At 53.3% G+C, this 25,760-nt stretch overlaps 1 protein-coding gene across 1 annotated transcript in view; it reads right to left on the bottom strand.

Moving 5' to 3' along the window:
* Positions 1-2,973: 2,973 nt before the first annotated feature.
* Positions 2,974-25,760, bottom strand: part of SYT13 (synaptotagmin 13) — a 45,424-nt gene continuing 22,637 nt past the window's right edge. The window contains exons 2-6 of the mRNA XM_023653925.2: positions 17,299-17,521; positions 14,596-14,730; positions 12,551-12,852; positions 8,206-8,335; positions 2,974-6,551 (exon numbers count right to left, since the gene is read on the bottom strand). Of these exons, the coding sequence (XP_023509693.1) occupies positions 6,247-6,551; positions 8,206-8,335; positions 12,551-12,852; positions 14,596-14,730; positions 17,299-17,521 (1,095 nt within the window). The 3' untranslated portion in view covers positions 2,974-6,246. The remainder of the gene's footprint in view (positions 6,552-8,205; positions 8,336-12,550; positions 12,853-14,595; positions 14,731-17,298; positions 17,522-25,760) is intronic.

Consider the following 25,760-nt stretch of genomic DNA (forward strand, 5'->3'; position numbering starts at 1 on the left):
GTCGCTTATCCGGGTCTGTCTTCAGAGCTTAGCACAGAGCACTAGTTTGTCACATGCTGACTACTTGTCATCATTATTGTTACTGTTGCGCCTTAGATCAGGACAGGGCAGATGCTAGGAAGGGTTGGGGATCCCTTCTTTCACCCAGAATTCCTGGGGCTCTCCTGGGTGAGGGGATATGTGTGACTTTTAATTCAGAGCCACCAACACCTACACCGACAGTCAGCTTGGACGCCTCTGCCTGCATGGGGATCCCCTTTTCTGTCTCAGCCCAGAGAGAGATGCTCAGGGCACCTTCTGCTTCGACACCTTGTCTCACCTGGCTCACAGGGAAAAGGGACTGTGTAGAGGTTTTGCTTGTTTGTTTGGGCAGGAAAAACAGGTTTCTCCTTGATTCTCCCTGGTTTGAATCCCTGGGTTTCTGAAACAGGATTTCTGCCATCACCCATTTGCAAACAGGCTGCCCAGAAACACCTAGAAGGAGCTTTCAGATGGGGAAATTCAGATGGGCAGCCGCACTCCAGCCTGGGCCACTTTGAGAGGAGACCACACCCGGCTGAAGACGAGCCACCACGGAGCTCTGATCACACAGTGGCCACCACTAGACCCGTTTCCATGGTGATGTCTGGCTTCCAGCCCCAAGACTGGCTTCCTCCCCCCTTGCCCCAGGTAGGCGCCTGCCTCCATCGCTGGCTTGGGAAAACTGCTGAGGTCCCTGCCAGGGACCATCTGTGCTGGCTCACCTGCAGGGGACGAAGGAGGAGAGCACGGGGCAGCTTTCCAACACTGTCACCAAGAAAATGCCCCACCCTCTACATCCATGCGCAGCCACATCCCAGGGCTCTCTCCTTGCCAGGCGTCCGCCCTGGGAGGGAGACAGAACAGATGCTAGGGTTCCAGGCTCCTGAAATGGTAGTGCTTCCAACTGCTTCTAAAAAAAGGGCAGCTCTGGGGTGGAAAATTACCACCGGCTCCATTAGCAATTAAGCAAATGAGGAAAGGCTGACTCAGAGCCTCAGGTGACGGTGCATATTGTCTGGAGGAGGGGTGGCTGCCAGGAGGGGACTGCTAAGATGCCAGGGGGCACCGCCAGGCATGGGGCAGCGAGGGCAGGCACAAGTCTGTGGGTTTAGTCTCTTTTACGCACATGAATGGAGGCCAAGGACGGGTGTGAAAAGTACATTGTTGCCAGTCTAGGTCACAGCATGACAAATGTTAAAGCTAGAAGGGGCCTTTGTGATGATTTGGTCCAAATTCACTTTACAGGTGTGGAATCTGAGGCCCGGAGGCAAGTGTCTTGCCCAGGGCCGTGAGGTGGCCAGTGACAAGCCCCCTGGGTTTCAGGGTCCCAGCTCCTAAATGCAGGGCTCTGGACCGGAGTCAACTTTCTACACAGGCGCCAAGTGTGTGTAAGGCAGCTCAGTGGAAAGGTCTGGATAAAGCAATTAGTGCACTCGTCTTCCCTCTTTCATTTCTGCTATGTGAGTCCAGGCTCTCACGGATTAGTTTTGGGCTCCGGTGCGCCACATCCATGGTTATCTGTAAAACACAGTCTACAGGACATTTGGCTACGTGGGATAAGACCCGCTTCTCCTGTTTTATTATGAAAATAAAAATCCTGGTTGTCATTAAAATATAATATGTATATATATATAATATAAATGAAGGAATTGGGGCCAGCCAGGTGGTGTAGTAGTTAAGTTCACGCACTCTGCTTTGGTGGCCCAGGGTTCGCAGGTTGGGATCCTGGGCGTGGACCTACATACCGCTCATCAGGCTATGCTGTGGTGGTGTCCCACATACAAAATAGAGGAAGACTGGCACAGATGTTAGCTCAGGGCCAATCTTCCTCAAGCAAAAAGAGGAAGATTGGCAACAGGTGTTAGCTCAGGGCCAATCTTCCTCAAGCAAAAAGAGGAAGATTGGCAACAGATGTTAGCTCAGGGCTACTCTTCCTCACCAAAAAAAAAAAAAAAAAAATTAAATTAAATAAAGAATTATATGCACAGACTTAGAAAGTGAAGCCACTTCATAGCTTTCTTTGTGGATCATTTATCCTTTCTAAGAATCTTTGATTTTAATTTCATGTACCCTGGCTGATTTCCTACTTCCTCCAGAGGCCAGGGCTGCAGTAGGTACCAAGAGGACCTACGGTGCCAGGATCCCAGGAGTCCCCTTGTCCCTGCCCACCATCTGGAGCAGAGGGGATCACTGGCTGCTGCACTGACTCTGCCAGTGATGGGAGTATTTTTAGGGTGAAGAGGAATCTCTAGTTTCTAACTTTTCTTCTCAAGAATGATGTCAAGGTCCCGAGATGCCTTGCCCGGTGCTTGCACCCCCAGTGCTTGTATGAAGCCCCTTTGACTCAGTGCTCAAGCGAGGCCATCAAGGTATGCATGCACACACACACACGGGGACACACACACAGCACCATATGATCTCACAATTCTACTCACTCCTAGGTAGATATCTTTGAGAAACTTGCCCACGTGCACAAGCAGACGTGCATATTTGAATGTTCATAGCAGCATTTCCTCTAACAGCAAACAAACAAAAAGAAAACATCTAAATGTACATTAGGAGAATGGGATTGTGGTATATCCATACAATGGAATACTATACAGCCGTTAAAAATAAATGAACTATGTAGATCTGCATGAATAAAGCTCAAATTTTAATGTGGAGCAAAAAAGAGTGTGATACAATTTTAATAAAGTTTAAAACACACAGAAATACTCCATAGGGCTCAGATTTTTCACATACATGTAGTAAAGGATAAAAGGATAGAATGCTTGGGGTGAGAAACCCCAAATTCAGGATGGTGGTCTCCTGATGGTGGTGGCTGGGGGACTTCGACTGTATTTGTCAAGTTTCATAAAACTTGGCAGTGGTTCATGAGTGTCAACCCAATTATTTGTCCTGCATTTTATAGGTCTAAAATATTAAGGAAAAAAGAAAACACCAGGCAGATGACCCAGTTTGAAAGTATTTATTTACCACTGAAAGGGTTTTGCTCCAAAGTGTGACACCAGACATAGGACAACAATGTCTCATGCGTCTTTTTTGTGCTTCGGTTCATGATGGTAAAACAGACAGACACTTAGCATTGACAACAGGGAACACGGGCAGCAGAAACTAATCACAAGGACCAGGTCTCCCTTTGAATGGCCCTCCCCTCGATTTGGCCCCGGCTGCAGCCACCTGCCACCCAGGACTCCCGTAAATCCCAAAGGATTTGTCCCACCTTGCTCTCTCTACATGGCGTTGTTTGGGGTAATTTGTCACTCAACCCACCGAGTCACATCTCCACTTGAAATGGACAGACACGGGCAAGGTCTTGATCAACAGGCATTCAACCAAAAATATTGATTTGTTGCCAGAAGTGGAGTCACAGAGTAATGAGGGTGGCCCCCAATTCTCTATCCCCATCGCTGTGTCTGTGAAAGAACCCGGTCACCTGTGGGCAGCAGCCCAATCTGAGACGGTCTCTCCCTTTAGGTTCACCTCTGCTTCACGCCCTTCTTAGAAAATGCTCCCTGGAAAATTACCAGGTGTTCCTTTCAAAAATGATCAGATGCGACACACAGACACAATTACTCGAATTCGATAGTAAATTGCAAACGTATCTGGTACAAGGTAAGCTGATGCGAAGATCACTGAAGTTTTAAAATGCGGCAGTCTGAAATCTCCAGATAACTTAAAATTCACCAAGACGGAGTGTTGGTGGAAAAGTACAGTGATTATCTTCTCTTCTGTCGTTAATTGCATTGACGTGGAGGGCTGGGAATGGTCATTAGGTGAACAGTAATGTTCAGTGTCATGAATTTCTAGGGCAAATGTTGAGATGTCTGGTGTCTTCACCATGTGCCACGTCTTTTTCTGCCCACTCCCCATCCATCCTTCCTTCATGAATTCATTCAATAGATATTTATTGAGGACCAGGATCCAGCTTTATTCTAGGCGGTTGGAACACACTGTGTGAACACAACAGACACAAGCCTCTGCAAAAGCCAGCTCGTTTCTGGCCTGCCCGCTAAGTGAGGTGACGGCTGATACCTAAGACGTTCTGTGGTGGCATCTGACCCCTCTCAGGGGCAACCTTTGCCTTGGATTCTGGAAAACTAAACCTTGGAAATGCAGAAATGAACGCCCCGTGATGGATGACCGTGGGTGGAAGTGGTCATTCTGGGATCAGAGGCCCTGGCCAGCCAGCCTCAAACGTCCTTTGGTGTGACCGTAAGGCCGATGCATAGATTTATAAGAAAGTAGAACCCATGTGTCCCGCTTTTAAGTCCAGAATCAGACTTTTCTAGAATGGAGGAGCAGATGCTACGGAGAAGAGAATCCTGGTCAACTTAGATCCAGAATGTTTTGCTCTATTTGAGCCATGCCAACCAAAAAAGGAGATCAGAAAGGTGAGGGTGGTCTCAAAAACATGATAGAGGAAATCAGGAAGAAACGCTTTTTGTAAAAAAAAAAAACTCGGCAGGAGATAGTCAACATCAATGGTGAAGATCTCCAATGATCTCAAAGGCTTTCCCATTAAAGAGGGGTGAGAAATTTTTCCTGTTTCTTCAGAGCAGTGGTCTAATGCTTTTCTACTTCTGTACAGAAAAGGGAAATGATGACAAACGTCAGATTCTCAGGGAAAGGCTGAGAAGGACTTGACCAGTGGAAGGAACGAAGGACCGTCTGTATCCATCTCGTCTAGGAATTCTCCTTTAGATCAGGGGCTGCGGTGACGTTGGCAGAGTCTGGGCGTCAGGGCAAAGGAGTCCGAATGCAGAATCCACGTTTCTGGAAATGCCTGGGATGGTTCTGGCACTTTCCAGACGTTGTCAGCTGCCTACGTGAAGTATAAAGATGACCTGCTGATGGCCTCAGAGTGTCTTCAGCGAGGGAGCGCCTACAGCTTTTGAGCACTGTTTCATCTGTACATCTTTCACACAGATAGAGCCGCCATGACACTCGTCCTGTGGTACACACAGCCAACAACAGAACCCAGGAATCCCGGTTCACGGGAAAATATCATATTCACTCAGCACAGCTCTTTGGAATAATTAGGTAACTATTTGAAACCTAGCTGCTGGTTATTTGCTGATTAAGTGATAGATCCTGAACACTGAGGGAAGGAGGCCCATTGGCAAAAAACTTCATTTCCTGGCTAAAATTGTCTTCCTTCTCTGCCCGCACGTGGCCAGATGTAATAAACTAACTTAATATGTGGCCCCAGCTCAGTTCCTCATGAAGTGGCTGGAATGCTGCGAAGGGACAGGTCTGTCTCGGAGGGTCACTTGGCGTTGCTGGCGGATGTGACAACCGGTGCCACATACCCAACACACGATCCCCACAAGTACCTTGTCAGGGAAGGTCTTCCCGGATATAATAGAAACTGACTCTGAGACAAAACAAGAAAGTTATTCAACAAAAAGCACAAAATTCAGTCCAAGAGCAGGATCTGAAAAGCACAGACGAAAATATCAAGAATTAAAATAATGAAATGGAAAACAACAGCTCCCAAATTTCACACCCACAGTTGAGGTGTCCGGCGTTGGAACAGCTGCCCAGGGTGTTGGGGCCCCCACAAGGGCTGTGAAAACCTGTCTGGAATATTGTGGAGGGGGTTTCTCCACGAACAGTGCCCCAACCGCTGCATCAAAACGACTCAGGGCTTGCTAAGAAGGCCGGCTCCCGGGTCTCGGCTGGGAATACCAATCTGCGACGTCTACAGGGGGGCCTGGGAATTTGCTGGTGATCGTGCACACACTAAGGTTTGAGAACGGCAGGGTGACTGCCTTGAGTTGGAAGCGTGATTTAATGCTGGCTAAGATTTCGTCCCAGGATACTTTTATTTCCTTCATCATTTGTGAAATGCTTACTTTTAAAAAGCCACATTCTTGGCACCCATTATTCCCCGAATTAAGCTGTCTTCACATCTGAGCTGACCCCACCTGCAATTCTGAACACAGAATCATGTGTATTTGGTAAGTGTCTCTTCAGTAACACAGATGAGCAAGCTGTGTGCCTCAGTGTGACCTGGATGTCTCGTTTCCGCACACTGCCCTGCCCGGCTCGTGTTCTGGAAACGAGAGTGTGAAGAAAGAGGAATAGGGTCCTGGCCTTTGCAAACGCGTCTGTCTTCTGGGTGTCGGCATGAGGATGGGGCAGAAAGAGGAGGTCGCAGAGGACGGCTGGGGCTGGAGGGGCGGGGCGGCACCCAAGCAGGGAGGTGACCCGGGAGGCCTGCTACAGGTGCAGCTGGTGCCACATGGCGATCTGCCGGCGGGGGTTTTTGAGCATCTCCTCCCAGTGGCTGCGCTCGGAGCCCGAGGCGTGCAGGCCGAGGCTGCAGTGCCCAAGGGTGCAGCTCTGGCCCTCCGCGCTCTGGCCCAGCACCTCCAGCTCCACGCTGGAGGCCCGCAGCAGGTCATCTGGGAGCTCGAACATGATCATCTCGTTCCACACGGGGTTGATCTTGTGCTTGGCTCGTTTCGTCTGCTTCTTCTTCAGCTTCTGAGCCTGATGCTTTAAGGTCACCTTGACAGAGACGTCTGGGGAAGGACAGAGAGGAGAGAGAGAGACGGAGAGAAGGGCCAGGAGTGAGCTGCTGGGGTGTGGTGGGGCCCGGGGAGGATGGTTCCTCTCGGGGATGGAGAGACACGAACTCCGGCTCAAGATCCTCATCGAGGCTCCCTCCCCCTCCCTCTCCCCCTCCCCATGAGCCATGTATTCATTCAAAAATTATTGCATGCCCACCATACGGCAGAAACTGATCTAGACAAGGAGATGAACTTACACCCAAGTGTGGAAAACAGATGATAGGTAATATACAAGGCTAGACACTGGGTGGCCCTTGATGGGGTCATGCCAGAGTAGTCACGGAAACATCCTTGCATGAGCCTCTCAGTGCTTCATGTCCCACATCACACCAGGCCCAGGACAACGGCTCAAACGTCCTGCAGCTTGATTTCAAACTCAGACCAGAAAAACTAAGCTGTCCCGTCTCTTCATCCCCTCGGTTCTCCACTCACGCATTTTTGTCTTAGGACAGCAGGTCTCCTGCTGGTTGGTTGAGTTCTTCTCCTCTGTTCTTTTGGAAGTTTGACTTGAGGAGCCCGAGCTCACATGGAGGGTGAGGGCAGACTGCCTTGGCCCCCACGGGAACCCCACCAACAGAGCTGCCCCCCCAGGAAATCCGCCCACAGGGCACCAGGCGACCTTTCGTGGAACATCACAAGGCTCGGGACCGGCTTCCGTTTTCATTAGTCAAGGTTCCCGAAGCTAACGTGAGAATAATTGTTACTCTGTATTTATTGCTATAATTATCACCCCTAGGTGGTTAGTTTGTTATTTTAGTGGAGATATTTAAGAGACAGAGTGTTGAGCTGTAATTGTCCTGAAAGGAGCTATAAAAAAAAAAGAGCAGGAAGCAAAGAATTGCCTGGAGGGGATGAAGAAAAAACAGCGAACTCTGACCTTTGGCTCAGGAGTCTGTGAGCGAGACCAGCTCTTCTGATTTCATTCACCCAAGATCTTGTGCTCAAAGATTCTGATCACACTGGCAATTCTTTACATGTATGCTGCTATAAATGTCTATTTATTTATATCCTGCCAGGAGCACTTGGCTCCTGGGCCACTATCATATGGCTAACCACCGCTGCTGTCCTGCCCTGACAAGAGCGCCTGTCTGGTCCCCAAGACTTGAGGCCTGAGCTGGGGTATCCAGAAGGAAAAACTGAGGCTTCCAGAATGTTGAAGAGATGCTTCTTTGGGGATATAGGGCACAGATGCCCTAAACTCCAGGCCGCCCAGCCTGGCACCCACACACCTTCTGCCATCACCCACGTTCAGCTGGTGTGAGGATGGCAGGGTGGCAAAGGCTGGAAGACACAAGAGGCTGGAGTGTGCTTGGGGACGGCTGATGCTTCTTCTGGTGGATCTGCAAGGTGGGGACCCCCAGGCGGCTCCCACATGGGCCTGCATGGATGGCATTGACCCAGGACGTGAGTTTAAAGAATCGAGCGTGTCCTTCAGAATCAGTTTGTGAGTTCGGGGTGGAGGACACACCTGAGGCCGAGGGCACAGATGGACTCGAGCTCTGCCTCCCTGCTCACTGGTCCCCACCCCTCCCAGGTGCCACCTCCCCCTGAGAACATCCCTGGAGGCGGGAGGCGCCCTGGCTGTCCCCTCTCACACCCCACTCACCCTTCCCCAGGAGCTCCTTGGCCTGGTTGGAGTGGAGGTTCTTGGCCTTAATCAGCACGACCAGGAGGCGGTTGGCGGCCGGGAGGTAGCTGATGGACAGGAGTACCTCTCCCGTTCCTGCAGACGGCTCCTGGAACAGAAGACGGGACACGGAATGGGTGCCTCGCTTAGAGATGGCATCTGCCACGTTAACGAATGCCGAGGCTGGGGTCACACGGGACCGTATCCAACAGCATCCTGGAAACCATGTACCCACCAACGCCGGGTTCTCCACCCCTGCGGAAGGGAGGGCGGCGCAGAGGAATTACATGCGGTGTATGTTTCAATACGAGTCTGTTTCATTTGCAAACAGACTCTTGTGATTATCCACGTATCTTGGATTCACACCCAACGTATAAAACAGATCGAGGAGATGCCACTCAGGATGCGGCGGGGGCAGAGGGCCAGAATCCCCCTCACCCTTCCTCACCACCCCCAGGCTCCTGAGGCATCTCTGTAGATCTCTGGGATTCTGGAGAATGCCGTTTGAGAACCACTGCCTTGACCTGTCAGGTTCCTGGGGCAGTGGGGGGCTGTGATTCATTACTCTGTTTAAAAGATAATTCCTCCAGCCCCTGCAGGGCTGAGAGAGTCAATAATGCGCTGTACGAATGCTCAGCGGGGCCTGGCTTGGTCAACAGAATGACCAACTGCGTCAACGAAAGGCCAGTCAGACAAGGGAGGGCCGGGCCCCAGAAACGGCTGGCAGTCTCTGTGCTTTGCAGGAGGTGCTGACGCCCCTGTGAAGCACCCAGAACGCCCACCCCCTGTCTACAGCTTTACAGGGCGTCTCCACCGACATTTCTACAAGGCTTTGTTAGGAATTCCGACAAATCCACTGAGTGTCAAAAATGACCAAAAGAGTCCCCACAGGAGGCCCGTGGCTGTCACAGTCCAAGGACAGAGCTAAGACTCCAGAACCAGCCTGTGCGGGTCTCAGCGCCAATCCTGCCACTTGCCAGCTGTGTGACCTTGGGTGAGTCACTTAACTTTCCCAAACCTCCATTTCTTCATCTGGAAAATGGGAATAATAATATCTCCACCCAACAGGGTTGTGGTGGAAATTAAATGAGTTAATATTTCATGGTTTCGAATAGTGCCTGGCACATTCCATGCACCATGAAACTGTTTGCTTTGATCGTGACCGTTCGTTATCCAAGAAGGTCAACCAGTACTTCTCGAGGTTATTAAGTGGGAACATTGTTTCTGGGTGAATGGGAGCCGGGCTGGATGGAGGAGCTGGCTGGCCCTCTGCCCAGGCCACACACCTTTCATCCAGGAAAAATGTCAGCGTGACCCCAACAACTCCACTAGCCATATGATAAAATGATTTGGGAACTGCCAGCAACGTTGGCCATGGCGTGACTAATAGCAGCTAACGTTAATTCAACACCTACTTAGTGCTGGATGCAATCATGTATCTATCCCACTAGGCTGTAAGCTCCGGAGGGGCGTCCCCAGCACCCAGCACCCAGCACAGAGTTGACCCACAATAAATAGCTGTGAGAAAGAAGGGTGAGACGTCCCTTTCATCTTAACCACAAGAGTGGGAGGGACGCTGATTGTTGCCTTTTGAAGCATAAGACCCTGATGCTCAGAGAGGGCATGTCACTGCCTCCTGAGGTCATGTAGACAGTACGTAGCAAAACCGAGCCTTGGACCGAGGTCTGGTCCAACAGCAAAGCCGAAGATCTAAACCCGTGGCTCTCCGGCGCCCTCGGTGGACAGACCTCTCACTTCACGGTAGAGAAATGAGGCCCCGAGACTTGCCTAGGAGCTCAGAGAGGGGCAGTGGAGCTGGGAGGGGCACCAGCCTCCTGATTCAAGGGCACTTATTGGGGGTCGACGGTGGGCCTGGGCTGTGGCCACAAGGTGACCGGGCTTGAGCCCTCTGCTTCCCCCAGACCGGGTGAGAGGAGCCTGGACCCATGAGCCCGTGAAGGGCTCGTTCCCTTGGTGTCGGCTCCCAAGAGCCGGGGACAAGCCCAGCCAGCTGCACCAAAGCCAGAGAATTTGAACAGCATCTGCCCTTAACTTAAGCACCTGCCGACAAAAATAACCCTCTTTCTTTCTCCATCCTCTCCCTGGTTTTTCCCGCCCCCCCCCCATCTTTCTCCTGGGCTCTCAATGAATCATTCAAGCTGCCCCCGGTCTGGGTCGCTCTGTGGTTCCCGGTGACGCACACGCCACTTTGGGCTGAGTGTCCTCCAGGAGAACTGGGCCACTGCTGACACCTCTGTTAACCCGTTCCGACCGAGAGAAGCAAGTCTCCTGGGCTGCGGCGACTGAGGGCTCCACCCGCCTTGTACAAATGACCTGCCCCCTCCAGCTGGGGCGAGGGGCTCCCTAGCCTGGCCTTGCGACTCTCTCCTGCCTCAGACACTGAGAGCGCCACCTCCTACTCCTGACTCCGTGCTGCGCTCTGAGATTGTTCACGTTCATGGTGATGTGGTCCAGGCGGGTGTGAGACCATATCTGCGGAACAGTGACCACTACGAGGAGGATGGTGGGGATGAGCCCTGAGCGCCAGGCTTTGTCTGAATCAATGCTGTGTCCTGGCTCCCAGCACGGTGCCTGGCGTGTGGTGGAAAGCCAGCAAGGAATCTGTGGAATGAATGAATGATTTTTGTCCTTCTAGGGGAGGGATGGAAGGGGGTAGGTCTCCGAGACGTCTGCCAGGATGGGCTGGATTTCAGCCCTTTGGGAGGTGGTACCACACCCTCCAAAGGCCTGGAGGAGCCCCTCCGTCTCCACAGAAAGCTGCTCTGCCAGCCGAGTAAACCCGTCTCGGCGCCTCTTCCCAGGGCCCCCCGCTGCGATTCCACAGCCGTCCCAAAGCACGCCCTAATTAGAGAGGGCGCCTGGCAACAGCCAGGTTCCCGCTGAGAGTGGCTGTCAATTTTCATCAATTTTCTGAGCCTGAGAAAGAGACAAAAAGAAGGCAAGGACGAGATCGTAGGAAGAAGGGGAGCAGGTGGGCGTGAGGCGGCCCCTGCCCCTCCTGCAGCGTCCACAGGAAGGCGCCTGCTCATTAGGCCTCACACGTGGTGGCACGGTGGCGGGAGGACAACACGGGACTCACATCCGGACCATCCCAGCCCCGAGGTCGAGCTTGCCGTGTCCCAGCTGGGCGACCCTGGGAGGGATACTGAACTACCCTCAGCCTCAGTTGCCTTGTCTGGAAATGGGGTTGTCACGGCGTCGCTCTTGCCTGGTCCGTTGGGGACAGAACTTGGGTAAAGCTCTAAGCGCAGCCACTGAAGCCTGGAAACCGCTCAAGAATCTGTCCTCTTCTTGGTATTTTTATTACCCTAGCTCAGGCGGAGGCAAACTTCTCTGTGAGGGGCCAGATCGTAACTATTTTAGATTTCGTGGGCTGTGCAGTCTCCAGATAAGGCGCTGACCAGCTGGTTGAGAGATGGGTCATCCAGAAAGTTCTCTCCAGGCACCATCACAGCAGGCCCCTGGATGAGGTCTGGACCCACGGGCCTGAGTGACCACACGTGGTCCTGCAGCCCTGACCTTCCCCGACCCCTCACTCCCTGGCCTGTGGGGACAACGGTCAGCTTTCCAGGGAACCCCTCTCCACACAGTGTGGCATCCCAGTAAACGCTTCTTTCCCACTGATGGCTCCCCAGCAGCAGCGGGGTGGGGAGAACCATCCCGGGCTGGTGACCACATAGGACACGGGTCTCTGGGGCTGCCCTGAGCCCCAGTCCCTTCTTCAAAGTCCAGCCCAAACACCACTGTGCACCAGGCCTTCTAGAACTTTCCATCAGAACACTTTGGGTAGGCCTCTCTTGGCCGTCTTAGGATTCAGCACAGGTCAGATATCATCATCCTCATCACAATCACCATCACCACTGCCCTCATCATTTGTCTGTCCCGATTTGTCCCTCCAGTCGGTTTGTTCTATGAACAGAGGGGGCTGTACCCAGTGTTCATCTCCCCAGCAGTGCCTGGCACATAGTAGGCGCACAAGGAGCATAAATGAATTTAGATGGGGATACTGCTGTCGCCATCAGAGCCAATACACTCCGAACAGGATGTTTTCCGTGGTGGCAGTGGGGTTGGGTGTGTGTGTCTTTCATGGCAGGTGAGAAGCAAAGCCACCAGGAGTCCCGAATCCTGGGCTGTGGGTCTACTCCAGTCCTCCGCCCTTCTCAAGCCTCCAGCTTGACTTTCACACCCTGACCCGGGCTGTGAGGGTCTCGGCAGTGTGTGCCCCGAGCGCTGGCCCAGTCCTGCCCTCCCAGGCTCCACCCCCACCCGCAGGTTTCATCTGTCCTGGGAGAGGACACCCTACCTTCAGTGCGGTCTTCAGCTCGCCCCACTGGGCAGCCCCCAGGGGCACGGACGCCCCATCCAGGCCCAGACGGAGCTCCCCGGCCACGCTGTGGCGGGAGAAGCGGTCGCAGGTCCTCAGGGTCAGCGTCAGGGTCGCGGCGGGGAGCTCCTCCTCGGCCAGGGGCAGCACCAGGCCCTCCTCCCACGTGGTGTGCAGCTGCCGCTTCTTCAGGGCCGTCTGGGCCTCCACAGAGCCCGTCCTGTTGGCCACGCTGCCCTGGATGTAGCAGTCACAGCCCCCGTCGTGGTCGCTGGTCACGGCTGCAGGCAAGGAGAGAGCAGCACAGACAGGCGGCTTCTGAAGCATCAGCGGAGGGATGGGCGTGGCCCTGCTCTGAGCTGCCGAATGCGGCTGAAAGGTCATGGCCTCGGGGTCTGGAAGACCCCAGACTGACCGCCTGGCTTTGTGGACTCACCTTTCAGCAAGACACTGAGAAACCACAGATCCTCCAAGGGGACCAACGTCACACACGCTGGTCTTCCCAGAGAACAGGGACAAGACTCGCTTCCTGGAGCCCTCCCGACCTCCTGACCCTGAGATGTCCCCAGGGGGCCAGGGCCCGCCAACTGCCCCCTGACTTTCACTAGTGTTGCTACTGAAAAGGTAATTGTTCTGTACTTTACGTATTTACCACCCAACCACTTGTGGCGTGAACCCCTTGGGCTACCTCAGGAATGGTGTTTTGTATTCTGAACTCTGGTGTCTTTAATGCTTCACAGGATGGAAATTTGCACCCGGGTGCTTATCGTGCTTATCGACTGGTGCCTCAGCTATCAGTTAGAAGGGGCAGCCGGCGCCTCCCAGGAAGGGAAGAGGAGGAGCTGGGCCTTGAGTCCTGATAGGAAGAGCTCCGCACGGAGCTTCAGGGGCCCTGGGCTCAGCCCTGGCTCTGGCACCAATAGTCAGAGTGATCTTGGACAGGTCACCTGATGTTGTTAGGCCTCAATTTCCCATCTGTGCAATGGGACGATTGTGAAGACCACAAGTAATAAAGTAGACGAACACACTAAAAAATCTTGAAAGAAAGTAAAAAGGTGGGGCTGGCCCAGTGGCATAGTGGTTAAGTTCACATGCTCTGCTTTGGCGGCCTGCGTTTTACGGGTTTGGATCCCAGGCACGGACCTACACACTGCTCATCAAGCCATGCTGTGGCAGCATCCCACATATAGAGTAGAGGAAGATGGACACGGATGTTAGCTCAGGGCCAGTCTTCCTCACCACAAAGGAAAGAAAAAATAAAAACACTTCCTCAAAAAAATTAAATTAAGTATGGAAGTCAGATTTATCCTGCCCACGGCTTCCAGCTTTTAGGAGCCAGAGTTGCCCATGGTTAGCTCTATTTCTTTGCAAACTCGTAGCTTTGTTTGCTGTTGGTAAAGTGAATTGTCAGAGTAGGTAGACCAGGGACACCCTGACCCCCATGGGAAAGACCACCTGGCTCTAGGAATCCAGATGCTTTGCTGACCATTCAGAACACCCTCTGTGTCTGGCATGAAGCCCTGTCCAACGGGAAGGCACCTGGGGCAGAGATGGCTAGCGATTCACCAAAAACCCACTTCCTTTTCCTGTTGGTACCCATTAGGCCACATTTCCCAGGCTGCTTTGCAGTCCGTGGCCATGTGACTGGGCTCCAGCCAATGGGCTGTGAGCAGGAGTGATGCATGCGTGTGCGGGTTGTGGCTTTTAAGGCCCGGTTGTGCCCTCTCCGAGTATCCCCAGTAAATGACAAGGGGGCCTGAGGGGGTTATGGAGCCACGGAGCATGGTCCCTGAATCACCATCCAGAGGAAGGACGTCCACCAACCCGGGATCTCCCCTTTGGACTGTCACTTAGAGAGAGAAAAACCCCTGTTCTAGGCATCCCGCATTTCCGGGTCTGTTTGTGACAGAGTGCGAACCCAGCAGCCGCGCTCCCGCCAGCCACAGGCGCCCCCGTCCCGCCCGCACAGCCCCTCCGGCGGAGACGGACACACGGAAGTCCGAGAAAGTCAGCTAAACGCCTACCTTCCAGGCGAGTGACAAACAGCTCCGCCTTCTGCCGGTCGTAATCCAGGCGGTACTGGAGTTTGGGCGCTTGGTTCCAGCTGGCAGCCTTCTCAGGGTTCCAGGTCTCCATGACACAGACATCCTCCACCACACCTGCAAAGAGGGGCAAGCCGTCACTGCCACCCGCGCCGCGGTCCTGTCCCCGCATCACACCTTTCCCGTCTCTGCCACCTGTGGCACAAATCTAAACCGGAGCTTCCTGGTGCGGGGGGGAGGGGGTGAACTCGTGGTGGCTGCACCAGAGCCATGCCGGTGTCCCGGGCATTACATTTCCAGAGGCCGCGGCAGCCCACCCAGTCGGCAAGACACGGGCTCGGTGTCAGACACCAGCTGTTGCACAACAGTCACGTGACCTTGGAGAAGATCCTTGACTTCTTCGAACCTCAGTTTTCTCATCTTTACAATGGGAATGACAGATGGTCCTTCTTCCTAGAGTTACTGTGAGCATTAAACTCACGTAAAGCGGGGAAAAAAGCCCAAGGCGAGCTTTCAGTAAGGGGAACTGTCACAGCCTGTGTCACTCGTTCTGGTCACCCTGCTTCCGCGAAACCAGCCCCAGCCCATCTGCAGCTCCACCTCTCCCACAGCGCCCAGGTCCTGCTCCCCAGGAGCTCATGGCTGGAGACGAATGTCGCAGAACGAGGCAGGAGCAGACGCTGGGGGACAAGGTCAGGAAGAGTGGATTTGACGTTAGCGAATGTTCAATAAATACTTGCTGGATGAGGGATGACCTTATCTTTAATTCAGAAGTTCCCAAAACCACAAATATTGCTCACTCTGCCCCTCACTTGAAGAGGAGCCAAACATCTGGGAGATTCCCTTTAGCAGATGTTTTACAAGAATTAAAGGATCCAGCGGCTACTGCAGCCTCCACTTTAAGCATATGGAAATTTAAAAGATTTTCGATTTTCAGAATGAATTTCAAGGGCAGAAATATAAAGGAGCATTTAATTTCCAAAACGGTTCATTATTGGGTCCCTGCAAGTAGTGGAAACGCTCCCTGGAGGGTGTGAGAGAAGAAGAGATGGACCAGGATGTGAGCAATGGTCATAAAGAGAAGCAGAATGCTTGTGACTTCCAAGGACACCACGGGGACAACCGCAGCAAGATCGGTGTCAGAAGGAGCTTGGTGGCAGCCTCGAGAGCTCTCAGAGCAGAGACCACCTGAGCCTTCAGAATCAAGACCAAGGGGAGATCAAACCAAAGGCAGCACCAGCTGGAAACGCAAGAGGGGACTCAGCGTCAAGAAACAGCACTTCAAGCCAGCAAGGAGCCACTGAGCATCAACGCTGGGGTGGGGGGCACATCGTGGGGGCGGTGTCTGTTCCACCTGGCGTCCTCCTCCCCCCGCTCCCTCGCCTCTGGTCAATGTTGCTGAACTAATCAGCTCTTGATGGATTGCTGTGGACTCAGGACTCAGTCGTTGCCTTCTAGGGGGAGGAAAGGAATGAGGAACCATGAAATGGAGAAAACGAACGAACGTGTTCTGAATTCTTCAAAGTCCCGGACTCTGATGTGCTCTCCTGCCCTCCTTGGTGGAGAGTGTCCACTCTGGCTTCATCTTTGAGAAAACTGGGTTTCCCAAGGAAGGGGAGCCCTTCTGGGATTACGATTATGATGACCACCCCCAGGGGCCCTCGTGCACCTTGCCCCCCGCCCTCCAAGTTTAAGCTCTTGAGTCCTCCATGAGTCTATTTTACATCTATCTAAACGTGGGCTGCAAACCTGGAGGCAAAAAGCCCACCAGGATTCGTTCATGCCACAGGCACTACGTAAATCTGTTCTTGAAGCAACCCCAGGCTGATCACTGTGTTCTGGGCTGAGTTGGGGGTCACCCACTCAGTTGCTGGCATCAGGTACAGCTGTATCCAGGCTAGATGTGTCAGGCCGAGGGAGGTCAATGTCACAACTGGCTGCGCTGCCTCTGTTCCCACCGTCTCCCTCTCCAACCAAAACAAAACCCCGAGCCACACAGCAAGCCATTCTCCTGGCTGTATTTTTTGCCTCCCTAAGACAACCCTCCATTCTCCTTGGGTTAGGGACTGTGTCTCTGCTTCACAAATCCGTCCCCGTGTCCAGCACAGCCCTGCAGCCCTGAAGGGGTGCCATTCTTGATGCTGATGCTGATGAGAAAAGAAAGAGTAATAATAATATGTCTCGATTACGTCCTTTGCATGAAGCCCTAAGTTGAGCACTTTATATGCATTATTTTATTTACACTTTACAACAACCCTACCAGGCAGGTAATAGTATGATCCCGTTTGATAGATGAAGAAACTGAGACCCAGAGAAGTTAGCAACATCACCAAGGCCACACAGTGAGCATATAAAAGGTCAGAGAATTAATCCTAGGACTCTGAAGCCCGTGGTTTAATCCCGGCTGTTTATCCCCTCTCCACAGTTGCACACACGGCTTGAAAGGGACTCTCCAGTTCCCAGTGGGAAGCTGGAGGCCTCGAGGGGATGCGACGTGGCCCCACGGCAGCAGGAATAAAGGACTGTGACTCCGAGGCCCTGGGTCCATCTGCTTGCCCGGTGTTAAATGCCGCGGATGCCGGGGCTGGCCACGCCCAGCATCTATAGAGATGCTCTCAACACTCCTCCCAGCCCTGGCCCCCAGGAGAGTCGCCCAGGGGACAGCGAGTGGCTGAGGACCCCTACCATTCTGAGGAAGGATGAACAGCTCCTCGGTGACCTGCCTCTTGAGGCGGCTGTCCCTCGGGGCCTGGGGGCTGGCGGGCGCCGGCTCCTCCGTGGGCCTCAGCGTGTAGTCCGTGTAGTTGATGACCTCTGGGGCCGTCACGGCCGGCCGGGGGCCGTAGATGTCTGGGAACTTGAGGAGCGCTCGGGGCTGCACGGGCTCCGCGGATTTTTGGACGTTGAACTGCAAACACAAATCACTGTGATTAGCCCACAAGAGGACGTCCCGCCTGTTGTCCACCCGCAGGGAGAAGCGACGACCTGCGCTTTCCCAGGAGGCAGAGGGAGGGTGTGGCTCCTTGCTGCTCTGAGGAGCAGCACCTGGGAAAGCAACAGATTGTCTCCGAGCCCACCAGAATCCACAGCATCCTGAGCCCGCCAGATGCCGGCTCTGTTCGTCCATCTCCCGGTCCGTCCATCCCCCCGCTGTCCGTGCGTCTGCCATCCCCGGGGGTGTTACCTGGCCCTCCCCCGCCGCTCTCCCCCTCCGCTCTCATCTGTGCCACTTGTCTCTTTGTTTTCTCCCCTCCTTGTCTCAATCTCTTACTCCTTCTCTCCTTCTCCTTCTGCAACCAATGGCTCGGAAACGCCAGTGGTCCCACCACACTTAGAACAAAACCCAAACTCCTTGCGGTGACCTCTCAGGGCTTGCCTGGCCCTGCTCGCCTCCCTGGCATTGTCCCCAGCCCCTCTCCGTCTGCTCCCCTCCAGCTGCCGAGCCCCTGCTTCTCAAACAGGCTGAAGTCTTTCCGGATCTGGCTTCTGGCCCCCGAGCCCACCCCTTAAACCACCCACCCAACTCCACCTCTCTGATTAAGTCCCTTGCCCGAGCCTGTCCCTCCCTACCCCCACAACCTGCTCTTTGCTTTACAGCATTGAGCTCACCCTATATTATTTTCATCAGAGGTTGGCCTGTTTGTACCCAGTCTCTCCCACCAGTGTGTGAGCTCCATAGGCACAGGGGTTATGTCTTGTCCTCCTGTGTCCCTGGTGTCTACTCATGGGGAGCATGCAATATGTACCTGTGGCTAGGGCTGCCATGTTCAGTTGTCTGGTTTGTGCACTGCACCAAGGTGCCTGGTTGACAGTGCTGTGAAATGCAGTATGTGCACCTTTTGCCCAGCTGTGTGCCCTGGGGTAGGGCTTAGTTCGCCTGGAGGAAAGGGCATCTTTTTCTTTACTTAAAGACCCACCTGTTTGTCAAGGCTTAAGGACACAAGGCTTTGTCCCACGGGAGCTGGATCTTCTATCTTTGCCTCCGTTAGGCTGAAATATCTCCTACTCGAGGAATTCAAAGTCGTGTGACAAGCAGAAACACCAGCGGCCTGCCCAGTCCCCAGGAAATCGGGGATTGACGAGAAGGTCTAGAGCTTGAAATGCTGGCCCCCTGAGTGGGCGCCCACAAAGACCCCCAGCTTAAGGCAGGTACTGACCCTCGGCAGGGTCCCCCCAGAAGCCTCCTGCCCTCCACGCTCGTTGTCCTGCCCTCCGCTCCCTGTGGCCACTGGAGGGCTGGCTAGGGGTCAAGGCTGTTCCGCCCGGGAGTTGGGAAGTGTGTTTAAAAGTTTACACTGTTTCAAAGCTCATGTCGACAGTACTTGCACCCTCAGCATTTCAGTACAGAGGGATAAATCCTGCACGTCTGCCCTGCTGACACTCTGTGCCCAACCATTCCCGAGGGAGGCTGGACCTTGGTGACAGGGGCACTCCTAATTCTCCTCATCGACTGGACAACAGATGCAGCACGCATGAGGAGGCGCAGCAGGGCTCAGCGGGGCGAGAGGCTGGAGCCAGCCTCTCCTGCAGGCCGCCTGTGGCTGCTGCCCCTGCACTGCTCCCATATTCCCCAGAACTCCCTAAGGGGCCTCGATGGGCTAGAACACTCCACTCCTCTCTCGGAAACACCGCCCAGCAGGCGAGGATGCCACCCCAGCAAGGACACGGCTCTCCTGATGTGTGCAGGGCGTGCCCGGTGCCCACGGGCTCCAGAGCATTGCTGACAGAGACGGGGTGAAGCCGCCCGGGGGCACACAGTGAGAGTGGCAGAGGATTAAACCGACGTCAGTCTGGCTCCCGGGCCCACAGCATCCGTGGATCCCAACCCTTTTGCTGCCTTTGAGCCTGTGCCAGGCACAGCATCCCCCCAGCAGAAACGTTTGTCATTGACACACAGAGCGACTAGTCGCCTGGGAAGAGACTGGAGTGATTTGCAAAATCAGGTCCCCTTGGCACCTCCAGCTCGTTGAGAGTGTCACTGGGCTTCGGCCGAGAGGCCTGGCTTCTAGCACGGAGCCTACGCCAGAGCCAGTAACTTTGGCAGGTGACTTCACCTCTGAGTTGTCACCAAGGGGCAGGGGATGGATTTCAAGGTTTGTTCCATTCCCACTCTGAGCTACAAAGAGGTGGGGACACAGTTCTTTATTTGCAGGTACAGGTGAGTCGGGGAGAGAATCGCAAACAGGAGAGCGAGTGACAGGGGTGTTGGGCAGTCCCGGACGGCAGCGCCAAAGCAGGCAGCCGGCAGTCTTGGAAAGAACCGATGGGAGAGCAGACGATACAGGAGCAGGAAGCGGAAGGGTCCGGGAGGCCACGGAGGAGCCGGCGGAGAGCTGGACCTTGAAGGAACGGGGATCGGAAAGCAGAGGGAAGGGTGGGGAATGGCTGCGGCCCAGGGCCCCGGGAGGAGACGCACAGAGCAGTGACTGACGTCCCCACGTCCTTTGATCCTCCACAAAGACGTGTCCACTTCTAACATGTCATCCAAGCCTGAGTTCCATTTATTATTCATTTCACCGGGAGGACACGGAGGCTCGAGGAAGTTCAAGGTCAGACGATTGACAAGTGCTGTATAATCAAGCCTCCAGAGATTTTGGCTTCACATTTGTGTCATTCCCACTGTCCTGCAGCTGCTTCTCAAAAACGTCCCTGTTGCCTTGGATGCTGGATGCTAAGTGGAGATCAGAGCCTCCCGGGCTTCGATCCACAGCCACTCCCTCCTGTTCTCCAGCACAAAAGCGCTCAGCTTCCCGCGGGCCGCCGGACCACGCGCCCGCTTCTTGGTGTCGTCCCATCCTGCCACTTGTTGGGGCAGAAAGAAGGCCGTTTGGCTGGTTTGGGGAACACTTTTGTATTTGTATTTGGTTTCATCCCAGTTCAATCATTTTACAAAAGAGCCGTTGATGAATTCCCAATTTGATCCAATCTGGCCAATTTGGCATGTTTCCTGCAGAACTTGTCATCTGGCTCAGTTCTGAGTGAGGCTCACCCTGTGTTGCCTTAGGCTCCGCAGAGCCTGGGTCCCTGTTCCTCCCGGGTCCATGGGTCTCAGTTTGTGGGCCCCTGATGAGCTCAGGAGCCTGTGACCAGGGCTTAAAATGCACCCCCAGAGCAGGAGGCTGGACTTGTCTTGCTCGTCCATCAGTATCCATGCCCCCTCCCCTCTGCCTTGCCTCCAGGTCACCTGGTTTTCTGGGTCCCACTCCAGCCTCCGCTTCCCTTTGGCCTGATCCCGTCAGTTCTTGGCATTATCTTGGGGACTGTTTCTGGCCCAGGAGTTGGCACCTGTCCTGGGGAAGCCAACCCAGACAGAACAGAAGGACTTGCATCCCATAGTAGCAGAAGAGATTGTCTCCCCCGCTGGGCAGGAAGCATGTGGCCCCGGCTGGTGACTGCAAGGACAGTCAGCTGTAGGACAAAGCCGATGTGATGGCCAGCCAGGTGGAGAGACAGAAGGAAGCTGCGTCTCTGGTGACAGTGTCATTAAGCCACCGAGTCAAGCAAACCTGAAATTTGTCTTACCTCTGCCCTTTAACGAACAGTACTGTTATTGTTCACGATGGTTTGAATTGGGGTCTTTGTGACTTGCAGCCAAGAGCATCCTATATGGATGCACTACATCTTTAATGAGCATCCCAGGAGATCACGACCCTGTGCAGAGAAATTCTGCCTAGGGTAACACCAACCCCCTACCCGACCTCTCTGAGTCCACCCAAAGCATCCACACTCGCTGTTTATTCCTGCCTGTCTTGGCACCATCCTGTGCGGCAATGGCTGCCTTTAGTGGAGAGTGACTTCTAGCCGTTGACCAGGCGGAGAGCCGTCTGATCACTGCTACATGAGCCTCTCCAAGCAGTGAAGGCAGCAGTGAGATAGAAACCTATCTCGTTCTCTTGTACAATCTTATTTATTACATTTCAAAATCCTGGTTCCGCCACATCTTTCAATTGCATCCGTTTCCACTTAAATAGCTTCAACTTCAGCGCCCAAAAGGCAGAAAAGAGGCTCGGGACTTGAGGGAGGGGCCCGGGCAAGGATTACAGGTGGAGCGCAAGAATGCCTGGGAGGAAGCAACGCCCCGGGGAGCAGTCCCTCTAGAAGGACCTGCGCACAAGCCTTACAGCCATGTGGGAGGGGCGAGCTTGGAAACAGGGATTCTCTCTCCAAACGTCCCTTGAATCCAGGGGAGAGGGCCCAGAAATACAGGTGCAGGATGAATCAGGGAAGTTTCCAGAATGCCCAGTGGTTCCTGGCATCGCAGGTGCAGAGACAGGAGAAGCTCTCAGATGGCGCATCAGCCCCTCTGACACGTCTCCCGGGATCGTCCTGCCTCACCCGTCTCCGGGGCTCAGACCACTTCCTCAGACGCCGAGCAGCTTCACGTGGGCACAGCTCCACAGTGCCTCGCTTCAATCCCATGCCCGCCCCTCCTGCCACCTGCCCTGGGGCTTCTCAGTGGCCCCTCAGGTGTGAGACCCCCAGGGATGCTCTGTGTCTACCCAAGGGCAGCCCAGATGTGCCAAGAGTCCCAACTGGACCACGGTGAGCTGGAGGTCAGACACTGAATTCTTCTCCCTTCTTCCTCACTACTCCTCCCAACAGTGTCTTCCCTGGCCTTTTAGAAGATGACATCTCGAGATGCAGCAGTCGGTCTTGACACCAGCCGGGCTCGGTGACGTGCCCTCCCTCCCCCACCCCCTCCTGCATCCCTGATGCATTTCCTGATGCAGAGCGGCTGGAGGCCTCGGGAGGGCTCAGCTTCCCCAACATCTGGGCTAAGACAGATGGCTTGGGGCGGGGGGTTGGGGAGGGACCTGAACCTTCATTTAATGAACAAATATTTATTGAGCCGACTACAGGCGGGTCCTATGCTACATGTTAGGAACACAGACGTGAACAAGACAGATGCTGGCCTTTCCTTATGGGGTTTATGTTGGAAAAAAGAGAAATTAATCACGTAGTTAATGATCTGTAAACGAATGCTCACCTTACCAGAGACCTAGACGACCCCTTTTGCGACATGATTAATTTTTTCACGGAAAGACTGCCTATTAATTTGAGTTTTCATGCTGGGGCATCCATCTTAAAGCATCACAGTACCCAGGAAGTTACGGGTGGGCAAGCAGACTCGGCTGCAGAAGAGGACAGACAGCTCTGCCCCTCATACTCGAACTTTAAAGAAGAGAGAGCAGAGAGGAGAGCTGGACATAGAATATTTGGACGATGACACACACAGGCCACTGCGCCTGGGGTCTGCAGCTGAGCACAGGGAAGCCCCCCTCAGACGGGAGCTGGGCCAGGGGAGAGGGGCCTGCCAGCTTCTGCCCCTCCGGGTCCTAACACTGGTACTCACGCATGCCAACGTGTGTATAAGAGTTTGACATACAGCCTGGTGGTCAGTGTCCAAGCTCTAAAACAAGACAGCCTGGTTGGAGTCCAGGTTCTGCCAATTACTTGCTGTGTGATCTTGGGTCTGATTAATTAACCTCTCTGTTTCTTCATCTGTAAATGAGCATGCTAACAATAGCACCTATCTCCTGGGGTTGGATGGAGGAGCAGATGAGCCAACAGGTAGAGAGCTCTTAGCTCAGAGGCTGGCACAGCAAACCCTCAATAAGTGTGGGAAAGACTTTTTTGACTTGGGGCGTAGACCAGTGCTATGCAAAGTGGGGTTTGTGCATTGTGGCCAGCACATGAACGCTCTTTTACTCATTTGTGATTAAATAAGTAGATGTGAAAACAAAACAAATAGGTCCTTTCCCCACAGAGGGTTTGAGAAGCTCTGGTCTAGACCAAGCTTCCTCTCACACCAGAGCTGCTGTGGCAGATGCTTCTACAATGGCTCCCGGGGCCCCTCATCCCCTGTCTGCTCACCTGTGTGACCCCTGTCCCTTGAGCGTGGGCCGGCCCTCGTGACTTGCATCTGATGAACAGAAACGGCAAACGGGATGGGAGGTCACTTCTGAGATTAGGTGACAGAAGAATCAGATTCCATGTCGCCCGCCCCTCTGTTGAACAGGCTGCAACGCAGAGAGCTGCTCCAGGGAGAGGCCCACTCGGGGAGGACCTGAGGGCGCCCGGGGGGAACTGAATCCTGCAACAGCCGCGGGAGCGAACTCGGATCCTTCCCCGATCGAGCCTTCAGATGAGGACAACCCGGCAGCCTGTGAGAGACCCTGAGCCAGAGGACCAGCGGCGCCATGACCACAACCCTGACCCTCAGAAACTGTGACACGGTAAGTGCTACTTTAAGCCACTAGTTTTGGGATAATTTGCTATGCGGCAATAGATAACTAATACATCTGTTCATGAGACTTATCCAAGATGGTGTAAAAAATATAGATCCCATGGTGTATCTATTAGGATGGCTAAAATGAAAAAGAAGGGCAATGCCAAGTGTTGGCAAGGGTGTGAAACAACAGAGAGGCTCACATTTGCTGGTGGAAGGGAAAATGGTAACCCATGTCGGACAACTGGTAGCTTCTTAAATGTTCAACTTACATCCACCCTATGACCTGGCAATTCCACTCTGAGGTATTTATCCAAGGAAAATGAAAATATATGGTCACAAAAAGACGTACGTGAATATTGATAGTAACTTTACTTATACAAACCAAACAAGGAAAGCAGCCCCGGTGTCCACCAACAGGAGAATGGATAAATTGTGGCATATTCTTACAATGAATCCCCCTCGAAAATAAGAAGGAACAAATTATGGGACACTCAACAGCAGGGAAAAATCACAAAAACATACCGAGTGAAAGAAGGCATGAGACATAACAAGATGTACTGCATGATTTCATTTATATCCGTGGTTCTCAGCTCACGGGACATCTGCGATGTCTGCAGATGATTCCGGCTGTCACAGCTGGTGGGTAGAAGCTGTTACGAGGGGAGGCCAGGAGTTCGGCCAACCGTCCCACCACACACAGGACAGCTCCCCACAGCAAAGAATTATCTGACTCAAAACGTCAGGCGTGCCGAGGTTGAGAAACACGGATTGATGTCAAGTTCTAGAACAGATGAGACTACTCGATGGTGACAGAAATCAGAACAGTGGTTGCTGGGGAGAACTGAGTGGTAAGAGGCACGTTAGAGACATGGGTGACAGCCTTGGGGATAAATATTTGTCAAAATTGATCAAACTATAAACTTAGAATGTGTGCATTTCACTGTATGTGAACTGTACCTCTAAAAAATTTAGCGAGAGGGGCCAGCCCAGTAGAGTAGTGGTTAAGTTAGTGTGTTCTGCCCAGGGTTTGCAGGTTCGGATCCTGGGTGTGAACCCATGCACCGCTCATCAAGCCATGCTGTGGTGGCGTCTCACACACAAAATAGAGAAGATTGGCACAGATGTTGGTTCAGTGACAATCTTCCTCACCAAAAAAAAAAAAAGAAGAAAAGAAAAACAATTTAGCAAGATAGAGAGATACATACACACACACACACACACACACACACACACACACACACCCTTTATCCACCCTGCTGAATTAGGCTTTCTGGGGTGGGCGTGAGAATCTGAACGCCCAGCAAGTGTCCAAAGTGAGTCCTACACACAGCCAGCCCCAAGCCCGTCTATGGAGCTGTATTTAGGATCCGCTGGTCTCTGGATCGATGTTTCTCAAACTTTCCTTCCAAGGGGCGGCTCTGGAGAAGGAGGAGGATAACCCCTTCCCCAGGGGATGGGCCATCTTCTGGAGCAATGGGGAATCTTTCTTGAAATCTCCAGCTCTATCTTTAAAATTCATGTGACGTTTTGTGTTTGATGTCAAAGTGTTGTTTGTTTTACTGTTAAACTGTTTTACATTACCACCAGGAAGGAAAAGCTTCCTTGTTTATTTTGTGACTTGGGATATTTCCCAGGACGCTGGCTGGTACCACACTCCCACCACCCCTCCTCAAGCACACACACACACGAGCACACAGTCTCACAACACACACATGCACACACACACGCTCACACTCACACACACACACACTCTCCTAGCGGAGAAGCAAAACCCTCTCTCTCTGATGTGTGGACAGCAGGCATCAAGTCCGCCAGATCTGATGGAAGTTAACTGAGAGAGTCGTTTTGCCTCTGGGGAAAGATCGACTCCTGGAGGCTGAGTCTGTGGGGGGGAGCCGCCCTCTTTCCAAGTTTC

The sequence above is a fragment of the Equus caballus genome, chromosome 12 (assembly GCF_041296265.1).
Source record: "Equus caballus isolate H_3958 breed thoroughbred chromosome 12, TB-T2T, whole genome shotgun sequence".
Classification (NCBI taxonomy): Eukaryota; Metazoa; Chordata; class Mammalia; order Perissodactyla; family Equidae; genus Equus; species Equus caballus.